This window comes from Patagioenas fasciata, chromosome 19, assembly GCF_037038585.1.
Source record: "Patagioenas fasciata isolate bPatFas1 chromosome 19, bPatFas1.hap1, whole genome shotgun sequence".
Lineage (NCBI taxonomy): Eukaryota > Metazoa > Chordata > Aves > Columbiformes > Columbidae > Patagioenas > Patagioenas fasciata.
This window is the reverse complement of record NC_092538.1, coordinates 14,026,144-14,049,243: the sequence shown is the minus strand read 5'-3', so window position 1 is coordinate 14,049,243 and position 23,100 is coordinate 14,026,144. Positions and strand designations below refer to the sequence as shown.

Here is a 23,100-nt window from a genome sequence, read left to right as displayed (position 1 = left end):
CAGCCTTTTGTGCTGAAGTACTTTCAGACAGAGGCCCAGATTCCATCACTTCATGGCTAGTAGTTATAGCATAACCAGCGTGCCTTTCACCGTTCAGGATATTGCTGCTTTCGTCCGTAAGGCAGTTCTCAGTGTTCTCCATAATCCTATGTCCTTTAGATCTGCTTGGCTGGATTATGTTGTTTCAATGGTTTCCAGGCAATTATGATGAACTGGTTTTCCAGTGTTGTCACTGAGGAAAGAAGCTGGCTTGACAGTGTTAGTGAGGATGATTTAGCTTGATATTTGAGAAATCTTTGTGGGGAAAGCCAACGTCCCCCTTTTTCTTTTAGAACTGTAGGCACCGTGTGGGATACCAGCACAGCCATTTTCTGACCCGTGGTAAATTTCCGGGCCTCCTGTATGTTCAGTACCGCTGCAGCAACTGCCCGCGGGCATCCCGGCCACCCTTTTGCAGTTGCATCTGATTGTCTGGAGAAATAGGCCGCTGCTCGTCGGTACGGGCCAAGATCCTGTGCCAGTGTACCCAAGGCTATTCCCTGCTTCTCGTGAGAGAATAGAAAAAATGGTTTACTCACACCTGGGAGTCCTAGAGCAGGCGCTGTCAAAGCCTTACCAAGTTCTTCAAAGGCTCGTGTAGCTCCTTTATTCCATTGCAGGTGTTCCTGATCTGTGGCTGCTGGCACATACAGTGGCTTGACAAACAATCCATAATTATAAATCCACAACCGGCACCACTCTGTCATGCCCAAGAAGGGTCCGTAATTCTTTTACAGTTTGAGGCTTTGATGTTTGGCATACGGCCTCCTTTCGAGCCTGGCCCAGGGTCCTCTGCCCTACGCTGATTTCATAGCCCAAATGAGTTACTCATGAGTTGCTGTATCATCTGGGCTGTCTTCTGTGATACCTGGTATCCTTGGAGCCCCCAAAGTTCAATAAGCTTACAGTTCAGGTTATGCATGTCTTCTGTGTCCTGGTAGCGATCATCCACATATTGTTGCATCTGTCCTTCATCAGATGGGGCTTCCCAAGATTCAAGATCTTTAGCGAGCTGATTTCCTAGTACTGTTGGGCTGTTTTTAAATCCTTGTGGCAACACCATCCAGGTGAGCTGGGTTTTACATAAATATTGTCTGGCTGGCTTCACGGAGAGAGAGGCAAAAAGGCATCTTTCAAATCTAAAACAGTAAGCCAAATCAAATTAGAGTTAATACAGTCAGAAAGGTGTTTGCTGCCACTGGGTAGAGGTCCTTTATTATTCTGTTTATAACCTGACTTGTATTAATTTCTCTATTACTGGCCAAATTCCTTCTCCCAGAAAGGTTGGAAGGAATTGGACATATATAGAAATTTATCAATACCTACTTGTTTACCCAATTTGTATTTCAAAGGTTCACAAAAATACGCCCGTTCACTTTGGCCAGTGACTCCCTTTACCTACTATGTAATTGTTACTTGTTGTCAATCCACCAAAAATTCCACTTGTTTCTGTTCATTCCAGGTTCCCATCAGTCTTTTTCAAAACTTGCTACTGTCTGTTTCTCTCTCTGCCTACTTCCTCTGTACCTTCCCCAACGTTCATTTTCCCAACATATATACTGACCTCTCTCTAAAGGCTTTCAAAGCCTTCCAACCTCTTCAGTTCCATACTTACTTATCCTTTCAAGAATCTTCCTTGTCCCTGTTACTGAATACTCTCCAAGCTTCATCTAACAACCTTTCCAAATTTCTACTTTCTGTTGCCCTCAGTTTCTACAACTTCTCCAGGGGAGAAGGTCAATTCCCTGTATCATTGGGATCAGCATTTGGATCATCGTTCAGTTCCTCACCACCAAAACCAGAAAGAAGGCAAGGGAAGATGGAAGTGCTTTTGTCCAAGAAGGCCCCGAAATCTGCGTGTGGAGGCGAGTGGCTGCCGGGTGACGGTCCCCACTGGTGCAGTGACACGTGCTGCCCCACTGTGGGCCCCGCCGTGGGTCACTGCGGAGCCCAGGTGTGGTCGTGTAGGAAACGATCACCTTGCCAATAGAACAGGCCCAGGCAGGATCTCTCAGCAAAGCACATTTTGTTAATGATTTTGCAAGACCGGGTGTTCTCCCTAAAGGCAGGCACGCATAATAGGGCAAAAAGCCCCCGTTTATATCCCCCCAAACCCTGGGTGCAATTTCCCTCCCCTGTTGCCCACTGGTCGGTTCTTCAGGGTTTACAGAGCACCCGACACCTGCCTCAGTTTACGTATTTCATTCATCTAATCCGAACAACACCCTTTCCCTTATTGATCTATTTAAAAATGGGTTCCTGGCTCTTTGGCCGTCCTTCCCTCTAGATTAACTTGTAAATACAGGTGTCAGTTTGCATTCTGGGATTAGTTTGAAGAGATTTTGTTTTACATTCAGGATTCACAGTCTGATGTGTCTCGGTCCCTTCCCTCGCGGGGGTCAGGTGCCAGCTCCCCAGTTTTGTGAAAACAACGTTTCTTCCTTGAACGTTCCTTACAGTTCAGTGCACCTGAGGGTTATAATCCGCAGCCTGGACGGTCTCATGTTTGTGGGTGACTCGGTGCCCTCGTTGCTCTGATGTTGGAGCAGCTCTCTGCTGAACGCTTCTCCCGTCGTTACTGAGAGATCGTGTCAGCCTGGGTTGCTCTGTCACTGCAAATCAATCACTCTACTTGTGCTGGAGTTCTCGGGTTCCTCTTTCCATTGATGTTACTGATGAGGTTGGGCTGGTTTTAGGACGGGAGTGGGATTAGGCTGTTCAGGATGGTAAAAGCTCCTTGCGCAGGTGAGCAAAGTTCTGCTGCGCGAGTTGGGAGGTTCCTGCGTTCAGCTGGATCCGGCTGCGTGTGACCTGAGTTTTTTGGAGCGTGGCCTAGTTCAGAGACGTGGTTGTGTCTTTCTCTGGGTGTGAGAAGCTAAAATGCTTTGATAGCCTCATTTAATTAGTGCTGAGAGTCTGTTCACAGGATAGGTGTTTTAAGTGGTTTTGGGAGAATGGGGTTAACATCACTTTGAAAAGGGATTGAATGAGAAGTGGTGCTTGTTTCTTAGGGTGAAAAATCCAATGGGAATCCAGCTTCTTCTGAAGGAATAGAAGACAAACTCATAAATGGATCAGCCACCCTGGAGGCAAAGTAAAGATTTTCTATGGGTCTCAGACTGGCACAGCAAAGGTATCAGTTACTTTTTTTTTTCCCCACCTACATGAAGTAATTTGAAATATTGAGACTCAAGTCTGTTGCTTGCCTTGGAAGTATTGCACAGTGTAAACATCAGAAAGTTCATTAGCTCATGAGAAGTCATTGCCCAACATGAAAGATAACTTAAAATTATGTAAAAATAACATTTTTTTCTACTTGCTTTAAATGGCGCATGCAGTAGAGACATTGATGATGAAGTTTAAAGTTTACTCTTGCCGTACCCGTAGTTGCGAGCGGGTCTTCTCAGAGACAAGTACTGGTTTAGGTGCTTTTGAAAAAAATGGTGTGTGTAAATGTGAAATCATTAGTCATTAAAATTCATGTCACTCTCTTCTTGCAGCCAATATACTTGATTTTTTTTTTTCTTAACATGAGGAATTCTAGGTCCAGTGTCCAGTTCTCGGATGTCTTTGTTCTTTCTGTTGTGGGAGGTGTCTTGTGACTGGGCGTGTGGGGGGTTGTTTGGTCGCTACCATGCTTGGGTTGAAGCAATTGATAAATTCCTATTTTTTTTTTTTTTTGGAGGTTTGCCAGAGGTCTGGCTGAAGCCGTTATTTCACTTTGTTTGCCTGTGGAAGTCATCAGCATGGGAGATTATGATCCAGAGGAGGTAAGTACCTTATAAATATGACTAATAAAGAAAAGCTTTTCCTTGTGTTGCGAAGGCTCTTTTCCCCTTGTATTTCTCTCCTATTATTCTGGAAATTCCCAATGCTGTGTGTTAAAAATCGCTTCCCTTCTGTATAAGTGTAGCCCATCAACCCTCAGCAGAAAACACCTAAATTTTGAATATTCCTAGGAGAGGATTGCCTAGAGTATTTTGATGGTGACAGTGACTTGGTATGAGCTGGTTCTGTAACTCAGGTGTGAGTTCAGTGAGAGCGGTTGCACCAGGTCCCTCTGTTCTGTCTCTGTATCCCCAGGGAAGGGTTCAAAGCCAGAACAAGCAGATGGTGACAATTTGCAGCCTTCACAGGCTCATAAGCTAAAAACTCCTTGCTGGTCATATTTAGATGGAGTAATCCTTGAGGCATTTTTCTTCTGTGAATATTGATAGTTGTTTTTTTGAATCAGTGAGAAACTTGATTGCTGCAAGAGTCTGCTCAAGAAGCTGTTGATTGGGGTGGGGAAGGGAGATGTTCTGTTCTCTTGTACCACCTCTGTGAAGCAGCAGACAGACAGTTTGATCTCTCCTGGCTAATTTAAGGCGTCTCTGCAGGGGGGATGGCCGTTCGCCACTGTTGGGGTTATCACCTGCAGCATCCCACACCAAAATCCCACTTAGAAAAAACCTCATCTTTTAACTTCTTCCAACTCCCCATGTGTTCCAGTTGTCTTACTAATGGGAAGCGTTCTGAGAAATGCACCGATCTCTTCTATTCTCTTGATATTATTAGACAACCGGCAGGAACGTTTGTGTGTTCTTGGTAGCTACGTACACTGACGGGCAGCCAACCGAGAGTGCAGCGTGGTTCTGCAAGGGGTTAGAAGAGGCAGCGCGTGACTTTCGCTTTGGGAAAACGTATCTGAAAGGCCTGAGATACGCTGTGTTTGGCTTGGGAAATGCGGTTTATGTCGATCATTACAACACTGTAAGTATCTGCTCTGCACCTTTCTGAAGTTTCTGCTCCGCTGAAAGGCTGAGCTTCCCAAAATGCTCCAAAACTGAATGATAACTGGTAGCTTGTGTGAGATTTGCAGCCTTTGTGTGGACTGGGTTTAGGGCACAGGCAGTGCAGTTTTGAAGCAAGTGTGCTGCCCCTTGAAATGGGAAAGGAGGTTGTTAGCCAATCTTGCAGCCTGAGAAAATGCTGATTCCCTTTCCATCAGTGTTCAGTCTTGCATAAAAATACAAATACAGCACAAACTAAGTGCCTGCAAGCAACACAGAGCTGGAGAGAGGCTGATGGTTCAGGTATTTGGCTGGGTTCTATTTGCAGTGCTTCCATTTTGCTGTGTGAACGCTTTAGTAATTTAATCTGTTCAGGTAGGTGTCAGGAACTAAAATGCAGATAGAAGCACTTTTCATATTAGTGTCTCCTGTGGTGATTAGTAGGTACAGCCTAACACGTTCTTATTTGTTTCTGCAGTTGCTTGTAGCTGCTTGAAACAGTTCCTGCTGGGCTCAAAGTTTGGGTGGTGGGTTTTTTGTGTGGTTTTCTTTTTCCCAGGAAGTACATTTAAATCTTTCTTCAGCCTTAGAGGGAGGCTCAAGCTGCTGTTCTCATAGGAAAGATGACTGGGGGAAAAAAAGGCACTCAACCAAAACCAAAATGGGCCCAAACAAACAAAACAACCGAAAAAAAAACCCAAACTAAAAACAAGAGCAGCAAAAACCCCGAACAAACCCCCAGTGTGACTCCACAGATATTCCTTCAGTGTCCTCTTATTTTATGGGTACAAAAATATTGATTGTCTTTTAGACTTCCCTGCTGCTGTAAAGTCAGCACAGACCTGTGCTCTGGTGGGTTGTTCACCATCGTTAGTTTTAACCGCTCCTTGATTTGCCAAATGATTTATTGGGAGCGATAGCTGGATATGAGGCTGGGCTGTGGTGGGCGCTGGAGGAACCCAGATGTCCTTTCGTGGGGAGAGTAGATGGGTGTGAGGGGAAAGCCCAGGGTCCCGTTGCTCTGGCCCTGGCAGGGGAGCTGGGACCGGGAAACTGGTTCTTCTGTGACACAACCTGTTCTCGAGTCCCATCCTGTGGTTTTATTTGGATTTTTCTTTTCTGCTTGCTTTGCAGCCCAAACGTGAACTGCGTGCGCTCTTGTGTCTTCCCAACCTCCCCGTGGGGACCCTTTGAGGGGATTTTGTCTTGCTGGTCTTTTTCTTGGGTGCAGTGTCCAAGAGCAGTTGGAAGATGGTTTTTGGAGGTGGCTGGTTAGTTCTGTTTTCTTAGGATTGTTCTGTACCTTCAGGTAAGGGCAGAGAACTCATCAGTCAAGTGTGATACAGATGATAGTGATGTCCTCACACTATCTATGGAGTATCTCTCATTTATTTTATATGGATAGTGGTGATACACTTCAATAATCATTGTAGATTCTGTTCTGCAAATAAGGAAATATGTGACATCTTCATAGGTCTTCCGAATTCTTCTGTGGGCAATCTAACAGCACAGGTGCGTGACACAGCTGCTGTTAATGGACAAAATGGCCTGAGAAGATGATCTGCCAGTGTCTATTAGTTTCAGAATGCTTTTATTATAGCAATAGGTTTTTTTCATTCAAATTAGTTGCTAAAAGAGTAACAGTTCCTCCAGAATCTAATTCAAGAATTCAAGGGAGCAGCCTGGGATGGCGAAGCCAATGTAGGAATTAGTGAATCTACTTGGGCTGAGGGACGGATGTCTCTTCTCCATCTCACCTGGGTGAGAGGAGCTCTCAAGAACTTGCAGGTAGATTTGGGGGAGGGATTGAAATGGGATGAGCTGCCGTGTGGTCGATACCCATGGCCTCACTTCCGTAAGACACGGTTTGCCGTGGTTGCCACTAGTGGAGGTCACCAATGTGAGATCTTCATGGCAGATGTTTTGCGACAGGCTCAGCAAGCGTTCTGACTTACCACGGGGCTTATTGTGAAAGGTCCAGGATTTTGGTTTTTCTTCAGTACTAGTTGATGGAGGTGAAAGTATCATCTAGATCTTTTACTTAGGAGACACATCTTACCGTCTTTGGTGGAGCAATTTGAATCCCAGAATGTCAAGTAAGAGGAAGATTGATGTGGAAGGAAGGCGATTTATTGATAGATGGGAAAGCAAATACGTGTTTGTGTTTCAGGGAGGAAAAGCCAGTATGTCTTTTGTGTTACGAGACAGAGTCGGCGATAAAGGAGCACGATGCACATAACAAACACAAGCCCTGTGGGCCAAATCCTCAAATTACATTCGGCCCTTTGAATGCAACTGCGGGGCTGCTGTGGCCTCCGGTGAAAATGTTCGACACCCCATCATAGGCTTAGTTTGACAAGAAATTATGCGCTTATGTATTGGAAATTTTTGTTATTCCTGTTGTCCCCTGCTGCAAAGCAGAAGGGGCTCTTGGATTAAAATGGGCATCTGGGTTTAGGCAAAAAGCCAGATCCTAACAATTTGTTAGCTCTTTTCTGCTCAGCTGTTGAGGTTGGTATTTCTTACAGCTCCTGGCATTCCCAGCCCTGAACTCTGCCAGTCCCGTTTTCTTGACACCAGGTTCGGCTTGGCTTGCCTGCTGAAGCAGCTGCATTTTTCACTGACCTTAGCAGGCTTTTACTACGTGTTAAAAATGTCCAAGGTGTTCTTAGTTTCCTGTATGACGAGAAGGATCTGAAGCAGCATCACGGAAAGACCAAGCTTTCCATCCATTTTGCGACTGCAGTATTTTTGCGTGTCAAGTAGAGCCCTGTAATATCCCCTCTCATGTTCTCACTCCTGCTTTCAGTTCACGGAAGCAAACCCTTCCACAAATCTCAAGCCTTTTATACTTTTCAACAGCGCTTTCTTTTCTTTTAAGGGAAAGAGGAAGCCTAAAGAATAGCTCTTGGTGGCCTTTCAAGGGTTTCTCAAAGACTGAGCGGCCCTAGGAATGAAACTGGAGTTTTCTCCTGTCGCACTTGGGCAAACTGAAAAATTCCGCTGCCCGGATTCCACTTCTATTCTGGTATAAAACGCTGAAATAATTTGAACAGGTTCCTTTCACCAACAGTGACATTTTCTCGCTTTAGTCAGAACATTCTTTTGGGTGGTGGCTCAAGTGCAGCAATTGTGTTCCAGCCAATGCTCCTGAAGTCGGTGGTGATGGATTTGCCGCTGTGTCTGACCTTCGGCTCCGGCACACTCCTGTAAAACAGCGGGAAACTGGGACGTTTTTTCCCCCTGTAAAGATCTCCTGCTGTGAAGCTCCCTTTTCTGCACCGAAATGTTTCAGCTTTAACAGACAATCATTGCTTCCAACCCCAGGGCTTTTGTGGAGGTTGCTTGGTAGACCCACACTGATTTGCCAGCTGTGTATTTCCCTCCTCAGAAGAAAAGCCCTCTGGAGGTCGTTGAGGAGTTTGTGAAGCACAATGTGACATCAGATGGGCTATAACCGAGCTCATGGTGGCTGCATTTTTGGAGGAGGATGGCTGAGTCTTTCTTGTGACTTCTGGGCATTTTTCAACCACTGCTCTACTTCATTCCTTTGTAATTATGCCTTTTTGTGTATGCTTTCCAAGCCTTTTCTTGCAATGAGTTTTTGGTGGTGTAGAGATCTGTGCCGGAAGGTGTCTTTGGGTTTTCTTCTGGACTTTTTGCCATGTTGGGATGCTCAGCAACCTGGTCCAGTGGAAGGTGTCCCTGCCCATGGCTGGGGGGTGGACACTAGATGATTTTTAAGGTCCCTTCCATCCCAAACCACTTCACGAGGGACCTGGGGGGGTTCAGCTGGAGAACAGGAGCTGAGGGGAGACCTTCTGATCTCTGAACTGCCTGAAAGGAGCTTGGAGCCAGGGGGGTCGGGCTCTGCTCCCCAGGAACAAGCGCCAGGAGCAGAGGAAACGGCCTCAAGTTGCACCGGGGAGGCTGAGGTTGGATGTGGGGAACAATTTCTTCCCCAAAGGGCTGTGGGGCATTGGAGCAGGCTGCCCAGGGCAGTGCTGGAGTCACCATCCCTGGAGGGGTTTAAAAGGTGTTTAAATGAGGTTCTCAGGGACATGGGGCAGTGCCAGGCGTGGGTTATGGTTGGACTCCCTGATCTTGAGGGGCTTTTCCAACCAAAATGATTCTATGACTATTGACCTGCTGCAGGTGAAATGGGTTTTGAGCTGCTGGATTTTCCATATGCACTGCAGCTGCCTGTCTTCTCAGATCTCTACTGAGGAGGAAGACTTAAAGGTTAATTTTGACACTCATCTCAAGTCTCACATCATGCACACCTTAAGCTTGATGTAAAGCAGAACTGAAGCTTTCTCTGCTTGTTTTTTCTTTTTTAGACCCTGTGGCTGGGGTGTTACAGCCTCTGTGTGGCTGTGAGCTGTGCTGGTCATTTGATTTGGTGCAGGGAGACAGGAATTCCATACCCACGCTCCTCTCTACTGGTTGCATGTCAGCACAGCTTACTAATCCTCCAGCCAGGACTAGCTGTACGCTTTCTGCTTTAAACCACGTTTGCAGATTCTTAGTCACGCAAGACTGAATGTAGAGCTGCAGGGACCAGTGACTGGGTAGGATAAACGTTACCTTCTATTAGCAGGTACCACCTGTGCCATTGGAGACGTATGAAGTGATAGTCTGGATCTACTGTTGGCAAAATGTTTTTAATACAAATGTCATGCCTCACCGTTCTTGTCTCATGTGCACAAAGTTGCAGATAAGGCGGCTGCAATTCTTTTTCTTTTTCTGGATCTCTTCTTTTAGGCTTTTGACACTTGTAGATTCTGCCAATGTTTCCGACCGCTGCAGCTCCCCCAAGATCTCTGAGGAAGAGTCCGAGGAGCCTGTTTGTTCTCTGTGCATCACTTTGGCAAGAAATGCTGCAGTTCAGCCACTTTCCTGGGAACTGGGTATCGTTGTGTTTGCCTGGTTGTGACTGACACATTTTGGCCCCGTGCCAGCCGGCACGTGCGGAGCCAGCATCCAAACAGACTCAGAAAATTGGGGGTATTTGTAAAAAATGTGGCTTGACTCTGCACTGGAGCCCTTCCCCCTCATTCCTGGAAGTGCTACAGCCCTGATAGATGCCAAACAGATGCAGATTTAGCACGTGGCAGCTTTTTTGGAGGGCAGGAAAAGCAGATAATTCGTTGGTGTGGTTCCCTGCAAGGCAGCGATTGTGCAGCGTTGAGCTCCTGAGGCTGCTGCATCCAGAGCAAAGGGGAGACAAAACCCGCTTTAGTTACTGCAACATCGCTAAGTCCTAATTCTCCCTAGAAAAATAGACTGAAAAGATCCATTATTGCTCTCAGCTGGTCTTGCTGCGTTTGTAGTGTCTCTTTAGCTTAATTGTCTGTATAGAAATGTGCGAGTGACCAAATGTTTTAATCAATTAGAGCAAGTGTGGGGACTGGGGGTTTCTGGCACTGCTATGGCGCAGTCACCAGGCAAACCTGATTTGATTGTGTTTTCTGGCTGAGTGTCTAAAGCCCAATCAATTATTGCAGAGAGATGGAACAGCTAAATAAGACTTAAATTAATAGGGTTTATTATTTTTGCGTCTGAGGAGGTGGCAAACGAGACAGAGTGAGATATCCTGTAAAGAAATTGGTTCATATTTCTTCTTCTGTAACTTTCTGGTGTTTATACCTGTACTTGGATGTTCAGCTCTAACTTACAGGCAACAGCTGAAGTTCTGTTCGGATGAGCTGAATAAGTGTGTGGCCAAAAGCCAGCAATCACAGTAAGCCCTGCAAAATGAAGAGATGAGTAACAGGAGGGCTAATTAAAGAGGTCTTTTAAAAAAAAATTAAGAAGAAACTGAAAACATAGATTAAAACAAAAGTTTCTTCTCATTAAGTAACTTGACTCAAGGGCCTAAATTCTTCAGGGAAATATAAATTTTATGATATTAAAGGAGTGGACACTGCAGGTTTGTGAAACTCAGGACCTGAGCCTGAAAGTTCAGAGTCTCTGTCCATCTCCAGCCACCAGTCCTTGTTCTGCTGAGTTAATAATCTCTTCTCCCAGTGTTTCAATCTGCTTATTTTTTGTTTCCAGAATTAATACATTGTGACCCAAGCTTCCTTGTTTCCTTCCGATTAGATTATTTGCTGGTTTCTTGACCTTTGGGCCTGCCTGTCTTCCAGGAGCTCTTGAAATAACCCTCTAGATGGGGTGAGGGACAGGACATGAGAGAATACACCTAATTCATGCCCCTGTGAATGGTAAAAGTGAAGTCTTGGTGCCTTTCTGTGCTGCTCTGCCAGCACTGTAACAACCTGAGGCTTTTCTAGGAGGAAATGTGAAGGTGGTCGGTGGGGTGAGATGGGTGCGGACCCTGGTGAGCGGCTCAGCCGGGTGTGTATGTGTGTGGGTTTAACCATCCAAGTGAAAACATTGCATTTAGATTAAATATCTCTGACCTGTCCTCTCCCTACTCCTGTCTGGGCTCTTCCTTGTTAGCCCTTTTGGATGTCCTTTGTTAGTTTTATCTGATTTTCTGCCTTGACCTTTCTGATTATGACCCTGTCTTCTTGTGCTTTTCCTTTTATTTTCAGCTGGAGGATCACAAGGGTGCAGAAGAGCCTGTGATTCTGCCAGATTGGTTTCTTGTTACGCTTGCGATCTTCGCTTTATTATTGGCACCGTTTGCACTGAATAGGGTTTGAAAAACTGCCAGTTGTCCTGAACTCCTTTGCCCTTCAACTCTCCTCCTCTGGGATCTCACCTGTGGTTCAGGGAGGTCTCATTTCTTGAGTTTTCATGTTCATTGTTCTTCTTCTCCTTTCGTGGTCACCACCACCAGCATCTCCCCACCTTCTTGGTCCCCAGCAGGTATCCACGTCAATCACTACATCACTGGAGTCAATGATACTTTATACCTGTGCTGCATTTTCCCTCAAAGTTTCTTCCAAGACTCCACAGCACTAAGCATTGCTCAAGGAACAGAGCAACCATTATAGGAGGGGATAAAGCAAAAGCTGATAAAAATAATACCCAGGGGAGTGGGGAGGGGGATGCACTGCATCTCTACTAAAAATGAAATATTCTGCGGGCAGCTGGGACAAGTCTCTAATAAAATAAGGGCTTACGATCGTGAGACTTTTCTAATAAAAATCTTTGTGGTGTGGGGTTTTTGAGACGTTCACTTCTGAAGAATTATGCCTGTGCTCTACTGTTCCATGTGGATTCTCCGATCATCGTATGTGCACGTTGTGACAGGCAGCACGACCACTTGGACGAAACGTCACTTCACCACTAAAAATCAAACGCGGCAGAAGCTGCGTCCTCCACGTTCTGTAACTTCGCATCCCTAAATTCTGCACGCTTTGTCACCTGCACGAACGGCCTGTCTGAGTTCAACCCGTGTGGCCTCACGATTGAACGTCACCTTAATACACACTGGACAGTCAAATGAGGGATCACCGAGTTCTCGGCTGGCAGGACGAGGGGACTGGTGCATGTTCCGCGGAAAACTCTTGAGCTCGTCTCACATTTTCTTCTCAAGTGCGTGGCTGCACTGTGCTCTTCCCCTCAGATACAGCCTGTTGCCTCAAATTGTCGGTACCAACCATGAGTGCTCTTTGGCATTGACAGATCAACGCCAAAACACCCTTGAAATATGCACTGCACCGCAGTTACGGGTTCCGTCTTGCTGAAGCGCAGACTGCAAAACGCCTTGTGTTGCAGGGTCGCTGTCTTGCGAATGACCGAGGCCGGGGGCTGTTTGTGCGCTGGGAGAGGTGTCTAACCCTCATCACTTTAAATTATGTCGTGCCCTTTTGAAGTGCTAAGAGGTGCGTTAATGGGTGGTTTCTGCTTGCAGAGGTACAATAGCTTCAAAGTGAGTCCATCTTTTTCAAACAGCCTCTCTGGCTGCCAGGCTAGAGAGCCTGCTTGGAAAAGTCCATCACGCAGGTGCTCATGGGCCAGAAAATGTGGCCACTGAGGAACATGAAAACAACCAGCAGGGCGATGCCGCTGCTAAAATGGAAGTGGCTGAGGTGGATGCGAAGTAGCAACTGTTGGTAGCCCGGTGAGCCCTGATGGCTCAGGTCATCAGAGCTGCAACACGTACACGGGCTCGTGATCGAGGGGTGGGCTTCACTACGGACACTGTTGTGCTGCAATTAAACAAGACAAACGGTTAAAGCTGCTGTGGGATGGAGGGTGGTGGCTTCGATACACATCTGAGCAGGCCTGGCAGATTGACTGGATCACACTCCCACAAACCTGCCAAGGTAAACACCACGTGCTGACAATGGTGGAAGTAACCACTGGATGGCTGAAAGATGCCCAGTGCCCGATGCCACTGCCCAGAGCACTGTCCTGGGCCGTGGACAGCAAGGCTGTGCTGACACAGCACCCAGAGAGAACTGAGTCTCACAGTGGGACTCATTTCTGAAACAAGCTCAGACACGTGGGGCAGAGCGTGGCACTGCGTGGGTGGATCACAGCCCCTGCCGGGCACCAGCCTCTGGGAAATGGAGCTGTAAAATACACATGAAGGACAGTGGGTGGTGGAACCTTGAACAATGGGGTTTCCCTTGAGCAGTTGTACCTGGTTGGTGAACACCAGAGGATCCATCAATGGAGCCCGGCCTGCCCAGTCAGAACCGCATGAGCTGGGGAGTGGATCAGTCCCTGTGCTGTGTACGGAGCGTGGGGGACCTGGGGTTTAAAAAGTGGGGGTTTCTTTAAATTATTTTTCTTATTTTTGCATTAATAATGAACCTTCAACCTGTCTTGGTTGTTTTTTTGTTTTCTTTTTATAAGCAAGATTGATTTGAAGACTAAAACCCCCCCAGCTCCCCCCTCCCCTGGGAAGGGCCATGAGCGGCAGTGGCAGTGACAGGAGGGACATCACCTTGTAAAATCCCCCTGGGCCCTGGGGGTGTCAAGGGAGGGAGGACGGGTGAGGGGGCCCCGGGGGTCTGTGCAAGAAGCCGTGCTGGTTTCAGGAGCCGGAGGAGGGGAGCACTTTGGGGGCTTCATCAGGGGTCTGGGACATGCAGAGGCAGGGGCCCCAGTGGCTGTGTGCCCCCAATCCAGGGTGCCCCCATAGCCATGATCCGGGTGCCGACAGCTGCCTCCAGCCATTGATTGCTTTGTTATTTGTCTCCCCTTCGCTCTCCCGCCCCACTGCAGCGATGCAGGTGGGAGGGAGCATTAAGAAACCCCCCCACCCAGCGCCCACCTCTGTGCTGCTGCTCCTTCTCTCTGGATTTTTATGCTTTAGATATATATTTTTAAAAAAATGAGGGGAGAAAAGACCATCTAGAGGCTCTCAAGGGCCAGTGCCCTCCCCAGCAGTGTGTGCTCCCCCCCACCCTAGAAATAATACCTAGAAAATTCTTCCAGTGCGATTCTCAGGGGAGCCCCCGCTCCCAACGCCCTGGCCTGGGACCCCAAATGAAGCAGGGCACGAGGCAGGGGGATGCTGGCCAGGGCTGTGCTGCGGCTGAATTGCACGGGCAGAGCTTTATCTCCCCTCCTTCCCTGCCCATGGTTCTGTTTGCATGGCTCTCTAGTTCAAAAGTACCTTAGCAACTCTTGGGACACCCTTCCCACTCTTCCCTTCTGCTGCCCTTCATGCTGGTGACACCGATGGCCGTGGGGCAGGGGCACAGGCTGACAGGGAGAGAAGTGGGGAGGGGACGAGGGCCCAGCTCCCTCCCGGGGCACCAGAGGACATTCACCAGGCCAAGCCGTCTCCTTCATCTCCTGGATGTCCTCTGCCATGCCAGAACGCGCCTTCTGCATGGCCCGCATGTCCTCTGCCAGGCCGGACTGCACCTCCTTAAACTTGCTCATCTCCTCCCACAGATCCTGGAGGGAAGCCCTGTCCTCACCAGGCCAAGCATCTCCTGGATCTCCCGGATGTCCTCCACCAGGCTGGAATGCGCCTCCTGCATTGCACGCATGTCCTCTGCCAGGCTGGAATGCGCCTCCTTAAACTTGCTCATCTTCTCACAGGTCTGAGGGCAGCACGATAGCAGCGTGGAGCCCAGAGGGAGGGGGCATCCCGTGGGGGAGCACCCAGGGAGCAGCAAGAGCTGCCCAGGGCAGCCGTGCAGCTTCAGCTGTGCTTGCCATGGGCTTTAGGGTCTTACAGCCCCCCCATCGCTGCCACATGTGGCCCAGGTTCTGGCGTGAAGGGCACCAGAGCTGCCCATGATTGTGAGAAATGCAGCTGTGATTCCTGCTGAGGAGATGTTCAGTGTTTACAGATATAACCAAATGAGGCACAGGCTCTGAACCTGGAAAAAGGAAAAGGTGGTTAAGTTCTATGCAAAAAGTTATGAAACTTGTTTATGAAGTTATATTGATAGAGGGAACTAACATTTTAAGGGTTACCCAACCACATTCCAAGGGCCTACTAACGAACTAGCACTTTAAGCCACATAATGAATATCTAGTTTAGAGCTGTATGTAACCAGTTAAGGAAATAAACAGAACCTCATTGAATGCCGAGAGAAGAAGTTTCACAGCACCAGCTGTAACCTTGAGGAGAAGAGATAGCCAAGATTTACAGCAAAAAGGGGGCGCCATTCTGATTTCGGTCGACTTGGCAGCTTGGGTTCCAGCCAATTCAGCATAATGAGCCAAAGGTAAAAGGTTCACTGTGACGAAGCTGAAGGAGCCTTCATCCAAAGACCCCTCCTCAAAATCACCAAGTGACACTGTAGAGAATATGCTTGAAGAAACAGGGCACTCAGTACTTTTCCAGTCCCACTTGCACAACCCAGCGTACGTGTCGGACGGCAAGGATTTGTCCTTGGGTAATCAATAGAAAGAAACTTATTAAGAAGTAAAACACGAAAAGAGGTTATAGAACAAAGGTATGCTGTCTTGTAGAACAAAGATGTGCTATTGCTGTACCGCGTGAACATTACTTTGTAGCTAGTTATGATGTGTCATATGCCGCGTCTACCCTGGACTAACCCTGTAGAACAGAATCAGAATTGCAATAAAACGAGCATTGATCATCGCTCCATGAGGACCCATCTTTGACTCCGGGGCTCCCCAATCTTCATGGCACTGCGCAGGCGTAACAGGGAGGGGTCAAGGAGGAGACTGTGGAAATGGTTATCTGAGACTTATTTTAATAAGAAGCGTGAAAGCTTATCAATCTGTAGAGGCGTTCCTGGGGTCATTACGAATATGTAACACCTTACTGTATTTAAGCACACTTCTTATTGTTAAAAGGTGCGCGTGTTGGCCGGAGCGAATCCCCCACTCACCCAGCGCTGTTTTGCTTCTGCTCTAATGAACACGTGTTTAAGGAATACAATTAAGGAATTGGATAAAACGTTGTTTATCCATAGAAAAAGCCTAAGTTATTTGTTTCAATTGGCGACCTCAACATGATAACCTTGGATAGCTCTGTGTTACCTCAGGTTCAAGGGAGGCGCCCCACTTCAATAGTGGCCCTTGGACTCGGCTGTGCGGAGAGCTACCAACATTATTCAAAATTAAAGCGGAAGGGAAAGAATGGAGCTCGCTCCCCCTGAATACTGCAGTTTACCCGTAATCCAGAGTGCACAAAGGTCCCGACGGGAAAAGTGGACTGTAAGTACTGCTGGGTCGGGTAGGTCCTGATGGGAAGAATGGACTGTAAGTACCGCCGGGTCGGGCAGTGTGACTGTGACTGCTGTTGGCTGAGACGCAACCTGGTTGCAAAGCGAGCGCGGAGTCCTTCTAAGTGGGGTTCCAACACCCTGCGAGGGGCTTGGCCACTGAAGGGACAAAGCGAGTGAAGAACTCTCTGTGTCATGGGTTTGAGCCCCACGTTGTGAGCCAGGTTTCATGGGTTTGATCCCCACAAGAGGTCGAAGGGGAGCGACCTGCTGCAGGTGCCCCCCTGACAGTCCCTTTGCGGGGGTAGAGGGGGTCATGTTAGAATTTTGGACTCCCCAACAGTCTCTTGGGGGGGATCATGCTAGAATTCTGGGATGAAGAGAAGTTCATCCAAGGAAAAAGCGAAGGATAAATGGACTCAAGGAGTGGACCCCCCCAGTTTGTAACAAAGTCCTGGGGAGATATAAGAAAGAAACTAGAAAAACTCAAAGAGAGAAGGAGAAACAAAGAGTTAACACCTCCGCTGTGCCGGTGTCACCAGGGGGAGCCAGCACGTTTTGGAGGGCTGGTGGCATCACAGGGAGCTTTCCTGCCAAGCCCTGGCTCTTCCTGCCCAGCATCCCAGGCTGACCTGCAGGGCCTGGCAGTGCCGCTGCTGTGGCCCATCCCCAGCTGCTGGGGCTTCCCAGAAAGGTCTGGAGCCACGCGGTGCTGGACGCAGCTCCAGCTTCATTCAAAACAGGTGGCAAGCTCAGAAACTCAGTGGCTCCTCCAAGAGCATCCAATGGGAAGAGGCCACAGACAGACCCCAGCACTGGTTGTTCTTCACAACCAGGTGATTTTGAAGACAAGGCTCTCCCTCCTTGCCCCACAGCATCTTTTCTTGTTCCTTCTGTGGTCCGATGCTCACCACCCCGCCAGCTGCCTTCATGCTCCCACATCCCCACCTAAAAGCACCACCCATGCTCAAAGCCTTGGAGACAGCCCCAAGGTCTGGAGAGAACTCATGGGCTGGGCTCTGCTGGGACAGGAGAGACAGGCGAGGATGGTCACAAATCCCAACAGGCAGGGGCAGGGACAGTCGCCGTGGGACACGTCCCCGCTAAGCTCTCCTACCGTCATCGCTGCTGTCTCTCTCCTCAAAGGAAACCATCACGTTCCGAGGATCGCTCGACATGGGGCCACCACCATTCTCCTCACTTGGGACGGGCCATCAGGAGGAGCCTCCTGGTGCGGGTCCCCGAAGACCCCAGCGGGGATGGACACCCCACGTACCTCGCTGCTCTCATCGAGGATCTTGCACTCAAGGGGCAGGTGGGCTGCCCCCTGGTACTGCTCCAGGTATTGCAGCTTCTGGCCCAAGCACTGGAGCTCCTCCTCCACCCCCCGGGACAGGGGAGAATCATCCTGGAGGCAGAACCACCTTGGTGGGCAAAATGAGCCACTTGGTGTGATGGTGGCTGCACCAAGTGTCACCGCGCTGTGTCACTGCGCCACCCAGCGCTGGGTGGGTACCTGCCCACCTCGGTGCCTCTGTCCCTTCCTCTGCTCCCCGTGCAGCAGAGTGGCCTGCTAGACCTCGGGCAGGATGTGCCCTCATGTCCCCCCTGGATGGGACCCTGCCCCACGGTCTCACAGCGTAGAGAGCCTGGAAAGAGGCTTTGCTCTCAGCCGCTCTGGGTCGCCCATGGCATGGCTGGGCTGGGACAAGCACCAGCCGCCTCCTTCCGCAGGGGAGCTGGAGCTGGTCACATCGTTGTGCAGGTTTTGGCAGTCGTTCTCCTTGCTGGTGTTCTCCAGATGACCTGAATCCCAGAGCACAAAATCTTTCCCATTGATATTTGTCCCAAACAGGCACGGGTGTCAGAGCCAGCGAGCTCCAGAGTGAGAGCTGTGCTGTCCCCGCGCTGTCTTTTGTCCCTGCGTGAGCAGTGAAAGCCTGGCAACTGTGTGGGGGTGTTATTTTTCTCTGCTAAAGTGGCTGAAGCATTTCAAAGGGTTTCCCCAGATGTTCTTGGCAGAGAGCTAAAGCCAAACACTTTTCTCTGGTCTCTGCATCACCCAAGACACTTCAGTTTTGCTTTTCCACCAAGCCGAGTGGTGCCGTCGATGCGCTGGAGGGAAGGGGTGGCATCCAGAGGGACCAGGACAGCCCTCTCTTGGGTCAAGATTTGTTAAGTAAATTGTGAGCTCAAATAACGTTTTCTGAGAATTCTGTTCCGTTGCATGTCCCACAAGAAGCTGCTTGGATGGTGCAGATCTGCTGGTGCAAGTGAGAAACCTCCAAGGGAATTTTGGATGCTGTATTTCCGCTGGTATGGGCAACCAAAGTATCGGTAAAGCAAACACTACACTGATAGATCTGAAACAGGACTTCGATCCGGTAAGGGAAAACAATATCCAATAAATATGACAGCCAAAATGGAGTTAGAAACTTTGATGAATAAATTTATGACAACCTAACAGGCTGACTGCATTCGATTGGACTTGCGGATTTGTCTGTTCAGAGCTACAACATAGAAACAACCTGTGGCTGTTGCGGGACCGTATGGTGAGAACGCAAACAGACTGATATACTTGGAACGGATATTTTGCCTAATTCTTTTCGTGAAACTATTCCTGAGCCCCTAGAATTGATTGTTACTCTGATCGAAAAAGGCAGAGAACCGATTCAGGCTTTAGCAGGCCGTGATCCATCTGTCATACACGTACCTTTTGTGAAAGCAGATTTTGATTTTTTTATTCACAATCTCTGTCTTTGCAAATGGCGCTAGCTGATTTTCTTAACAGCACAGCTTTTGGCATGTAAACGTAAATTGCTTCAAAATCTGCGTGTCTTCGATACCAGACCACAGGCCGTACTTGTATTCGGTCCTATCCCAAATGCTCGCACAGTTTTTGTTGATGTTTCATGGCAGTCTCATAGAGCTGTAGTGGTCTGGCGTGAAGATAACGATTGGCATCATTCTGTTAAAACTGTTGAAGGCTCAACCCAATTAGTGGAACTTGGTGCAGTTTTGCATGCCTTAGAGCTTTTTAGGGAGGAACCTCTAAATTTGGTTTGTGGTTCTGAGTACGTAGTCAAGGTCCTACAGCGCATCCCCTCCGCTTTTCTTAAATCTCGCAACAGCAGCTTTTTGATATGTTTGTATCATTGCAAACTGCATTACAGCTTCGCACACACCCACTGTTTGTTGCTCACATACGCTCTCATACGACTTTACCCGGTCCCACAACTGAAGGCAGTGCAGTTCCAGATTCTTATACTGTAGCTACAGTCGCCTCCAGTCTGCCAGGGCTTCACACGCTTTCTTCCATCAGAATGCTGCTGCCTTCAAAAAGGTGTTTGGTCTCAACATAGTGCGCTCTTGCCCGGAATGTCAAGGTCTGATTACAAGCTCGCCCTCCCTTGGAGTTAACCCTCGCGGACTCTCAGCTAATGGCGTTTGGCACTCTGAGGTTACACGTGTTTCATCTTTTGGCCGTTTGAAATATGTACATGTTTCTATAGATACTTTTCCAGGTACGTTTTGTGCATCTGCACATACAAGTGAGAAAAGCCGAGATGTTCAGCCCCACTGGACCCGCTGTTTGCTGTGCTGGGAGTGCCACAACAGATTAAAACTGACAACAGTCCTGGATACACTGCTAGATCCATGCAATAATTTTTATAGCAGTGGGGTGTTTCGCATGTCACAGGTATTCCACATTCTCCCGCTGGACAGGCTATCACTGAACGAGCACATTCCACACTGAAACAGATGTTATTAAAACAAAAAAGGGCAAATATGATGCCTCAAGAACAATCAGACAATGCAATATATGCTTTACATTTTTTGAATCGTACTGTGCCTCCCTCCTCTATCGCAGCAGTGGAAAAACACTGCCGTGTTCCAGATTCACTGTCTCAGAGACCAAAGGTTTTATAACCGGATCCCCTGCACAACAGTCAGTGGCAAGGGCCTGTAGTTAATCGCCTGGGAAAGGGCTCTGCTTGTGTTCTTCTTCCAACAGGACCAAAGTGGCTTCCTGTGAAATACGTTAAACCTTTCTACGAGCTGGACAAACACGATGCAGGACCTAATGCCAGAGATCCAGCATCTGTCCCTGCGGCAGAGGGCAACAAAGAAATAGAAGAGATCAAAGGAAGAGGCACTGGCATATCAGAATGATTCAGATTTACATGATTTGGACTGGGGACTAACTGGCGAAAACACTTTCAACGCATTTATTTTCCTTATTAGTATGGCTAAGCAGCTTTCTCCAATATTTGTTAATAACTGTAATTGTTGTAATTTGTATTATTTTGTTGTAGGTTGATTTGCAACAAGAAAATGACACATAAGGTATGATGATCCACAGCGGGCATGCAAACTCACCAACAGAATGCCCCCTTTTGACTTTGGAGGCAAGAGCTGACTGCACCACCACTCCAAAGTAGTTTGCCAGATGACTGTGGTCGCAGGCTGGATTGTGAGGCAGTTACACATTCCCCTGAAATCTGGAGCTTTCAGTGAGGAGGTTGACGGCTCTTTAGCACCTTCTGTGCCCCACTGTGCCTGTCCCCACATACATACACCTAGAATGGTATCAAGGTGTTGTCAATAAACTTCACCTCTACCAACTGATGGGTCAGGAGGGGTGGGATCCTCGGTCAGTTGACAGGGTCCTTTACAAAGGAGGTGCCCAGACTCGCTGAGAAGCTTCTGGACTATGTTGTAATGCCCACAGCCACATCTGGCCAAACAGTGAAATGGGGTTCCTGCCAAAGACCCTTTTTGAGTGGTCTTCTCGGAGCTGCGGGTCTGTGAACTGGAGTCCTTTCCTTGGACAGGAACAGCGTCTAAGGAAACTTCCTGGGATTAATGACACCCCACTTCTTTATTGGAGTGAGCGACTGTTTCTTGTGAGTACCCTGAAGCAAAAGGCCTCCAGTTTTGTTTCTTGTGAGTGACTGCATGCACGTTGTGGATCCTCATTGTTCTTATGATATCGTATTTAAATAATCTCCTTAGCTGCTATTTGAACCTGTATTTTCTCTTATCAGAGCGCTAAATATGTGTAATACTGTTGAACTTGAATTCTAGTGTTTATGAGTGATATCAAGTAAAATAACAGTCTTTGCTAATGTGCAAGGCCTGATTTAGGATTTAGCCAGTACTCTGCAAATAATTACACAGTTTGTAAGAGTTAGGACTGTAAGACAAAATGGCTAACATTATCTCATAGCATAAAGTGATTAGACCCTAAAACTTCATTTTCAGCTCTCAGTCTGCGTATATGGGTTTTTGAGGGATTTGGATATGCTTGTGTGATGTTTTTCTTGTAGTCCTTCAAATCACCTGGACAATGATACAGAATGCAAAGAAGAACAAAGCCAGGGTCCTTACTGCGCTCATTGAGAACCTGATTTTAAAACAAAAAAGGGGAAAATGTTGGAAAGTAAAATATGGGAGAGCAAGATGTGCGGTTCCAGCCATCTGGATGATAAAGGAAGATCAATACTAACGTGACCATTTGGACGGTCAAAGACATAATACTAACATAATAACATATAAAGGGCCTTGGACAGATTACTTTGTGTACGTTTCTTGTAATTGTAAAAAGTTATAGCCCAGACTTGTGAGAATGGTATCTTGGGCCGGATAACCGCCCCCAAGTGCATGGGATGTGCGAATGTCCTTGGCCTTGGTCTGTGAATGAGTGGTTAAACAAGTGAGATAAACATCGCACGAGTTTAGTGTGTTCTTAACAACCATTAGTGGAAAAGCAGCTTTTTGTAAACATCTTAGTCCAGGCCTGTACCTGTAAATCCTGTAAATTGTCAATGGTGAATAAAGAAGGCAGCCTAGGCCTGGGGCAGCTCTCGGCTTGGCCAGGCGCTGCGCTCCGTCCTGAACAAGACCTCTGCCTCTGCGTGAATTTCTGTCTGCGTCCTGGTGTGCGTGGTTCCTAATCGCCGCACTCCGGGCAGGAGCTCGCTGGTGCGGTGACGTCTTCTCCTCGCAGACGTGGTGAGGAGTTGGGATGCTGTGTCTGAGCACATTCAGTGAATGCTCATGATAAAGCAATTGGCCTTTGTATCTTCTGCTCACAACTTAATGGTTTCAGTAGACCTGAAATTCCTGTGTTGCTGCGTGTCGTTGCTCTTCCCTCCTTTCAAGACAGCTAAAGCATCTCAGTGTTCCCTTGCATCTGACAAACAGGCCACAGAGCAGATTCTCCAAAAACTGAGATGGAAAAATGGAGTCCAGCTTTACCAGAGAGAAGTCTTCAACACGTTTTGTGGCTTCTTTGTTGTCCCGAGTGCAAAGACCAGACCAAGAGCCTGAAACAACCGGCACCAGGGGAGGCTTTAGATGGGATTAGGGAACAATTCCTTCCCCAAAGGGCTGTGGGGCATTGGAACAGGCTGCCCAGGGCAGCGCTGGAGTCACCATCCCTGGAGGGTTGGACAGACGGAGATGAGGTTCTCAGAGATATGGGGCAGTGCCAGGGGTGGGTTATGGTTGGGCTCCATGATCTGGAGGGTCTTTTCCAACCAAAATGATTAATGAGGTTTTACAGTTTATCTCAAAAGATGGGAACCCCCAGTTCCAACTCTGCTCTTTACCAAATGCCTTTTAGAGGCTGAAGAGGAAGGAGACACACCACCTCAGCATATGGAGGGTCTTCCCCAAAGCTTCCCAGGGTCCCTTCTGTCTCC

The 23,100-nt window shown here is 48.0% G+C and overlaps 1 protein-coding gene and 1 long non-coding RNA gene across 2 annotated transcripts; both read left to right on the top strand.

Annotated features, from left to right (window-relative positions):
- The first annotated feature begins 1,753 nt into the window (after positions 1–1,753).
- Positions 1,754–15,810, top strand: LOC139829462 (S-adenosyl-L-methionine-dependent tRNA 4-demethylwyosine synthase TYW1-like). The gene is made up of 5 exons (XM_071817027.1): positions 1,754–1,993; positions 3,051–3,172; positions 3,725–3,809; positions 4,597–4,791; positions 14,640–15,810. Exons 2-5 carry the CDS (start codon positions 3,147–3,149, stop codon positions 14,793–14,795), a joined length of 462 nt encoding a protein of 153 aa, XP_071673128.1. The 5' UTR covers positions 1,754–1,993; positions 3,051–3,146; the 3' UTR covers positions 14,796–15,810.
- Positions 11,197–13,558, top strand: LOC139829455 (uncharacterized). Its single transcript, XR_011741922.1, has 2 exons — positions 11,197–12,868; positions 13,012–13,558. It is a non-coding gene; the product is annotated as an uncharacterized lncRNA (long non-coding RNA).
- Positions 15,811–23,100: the final 7,290 nt, after the last annotated feature.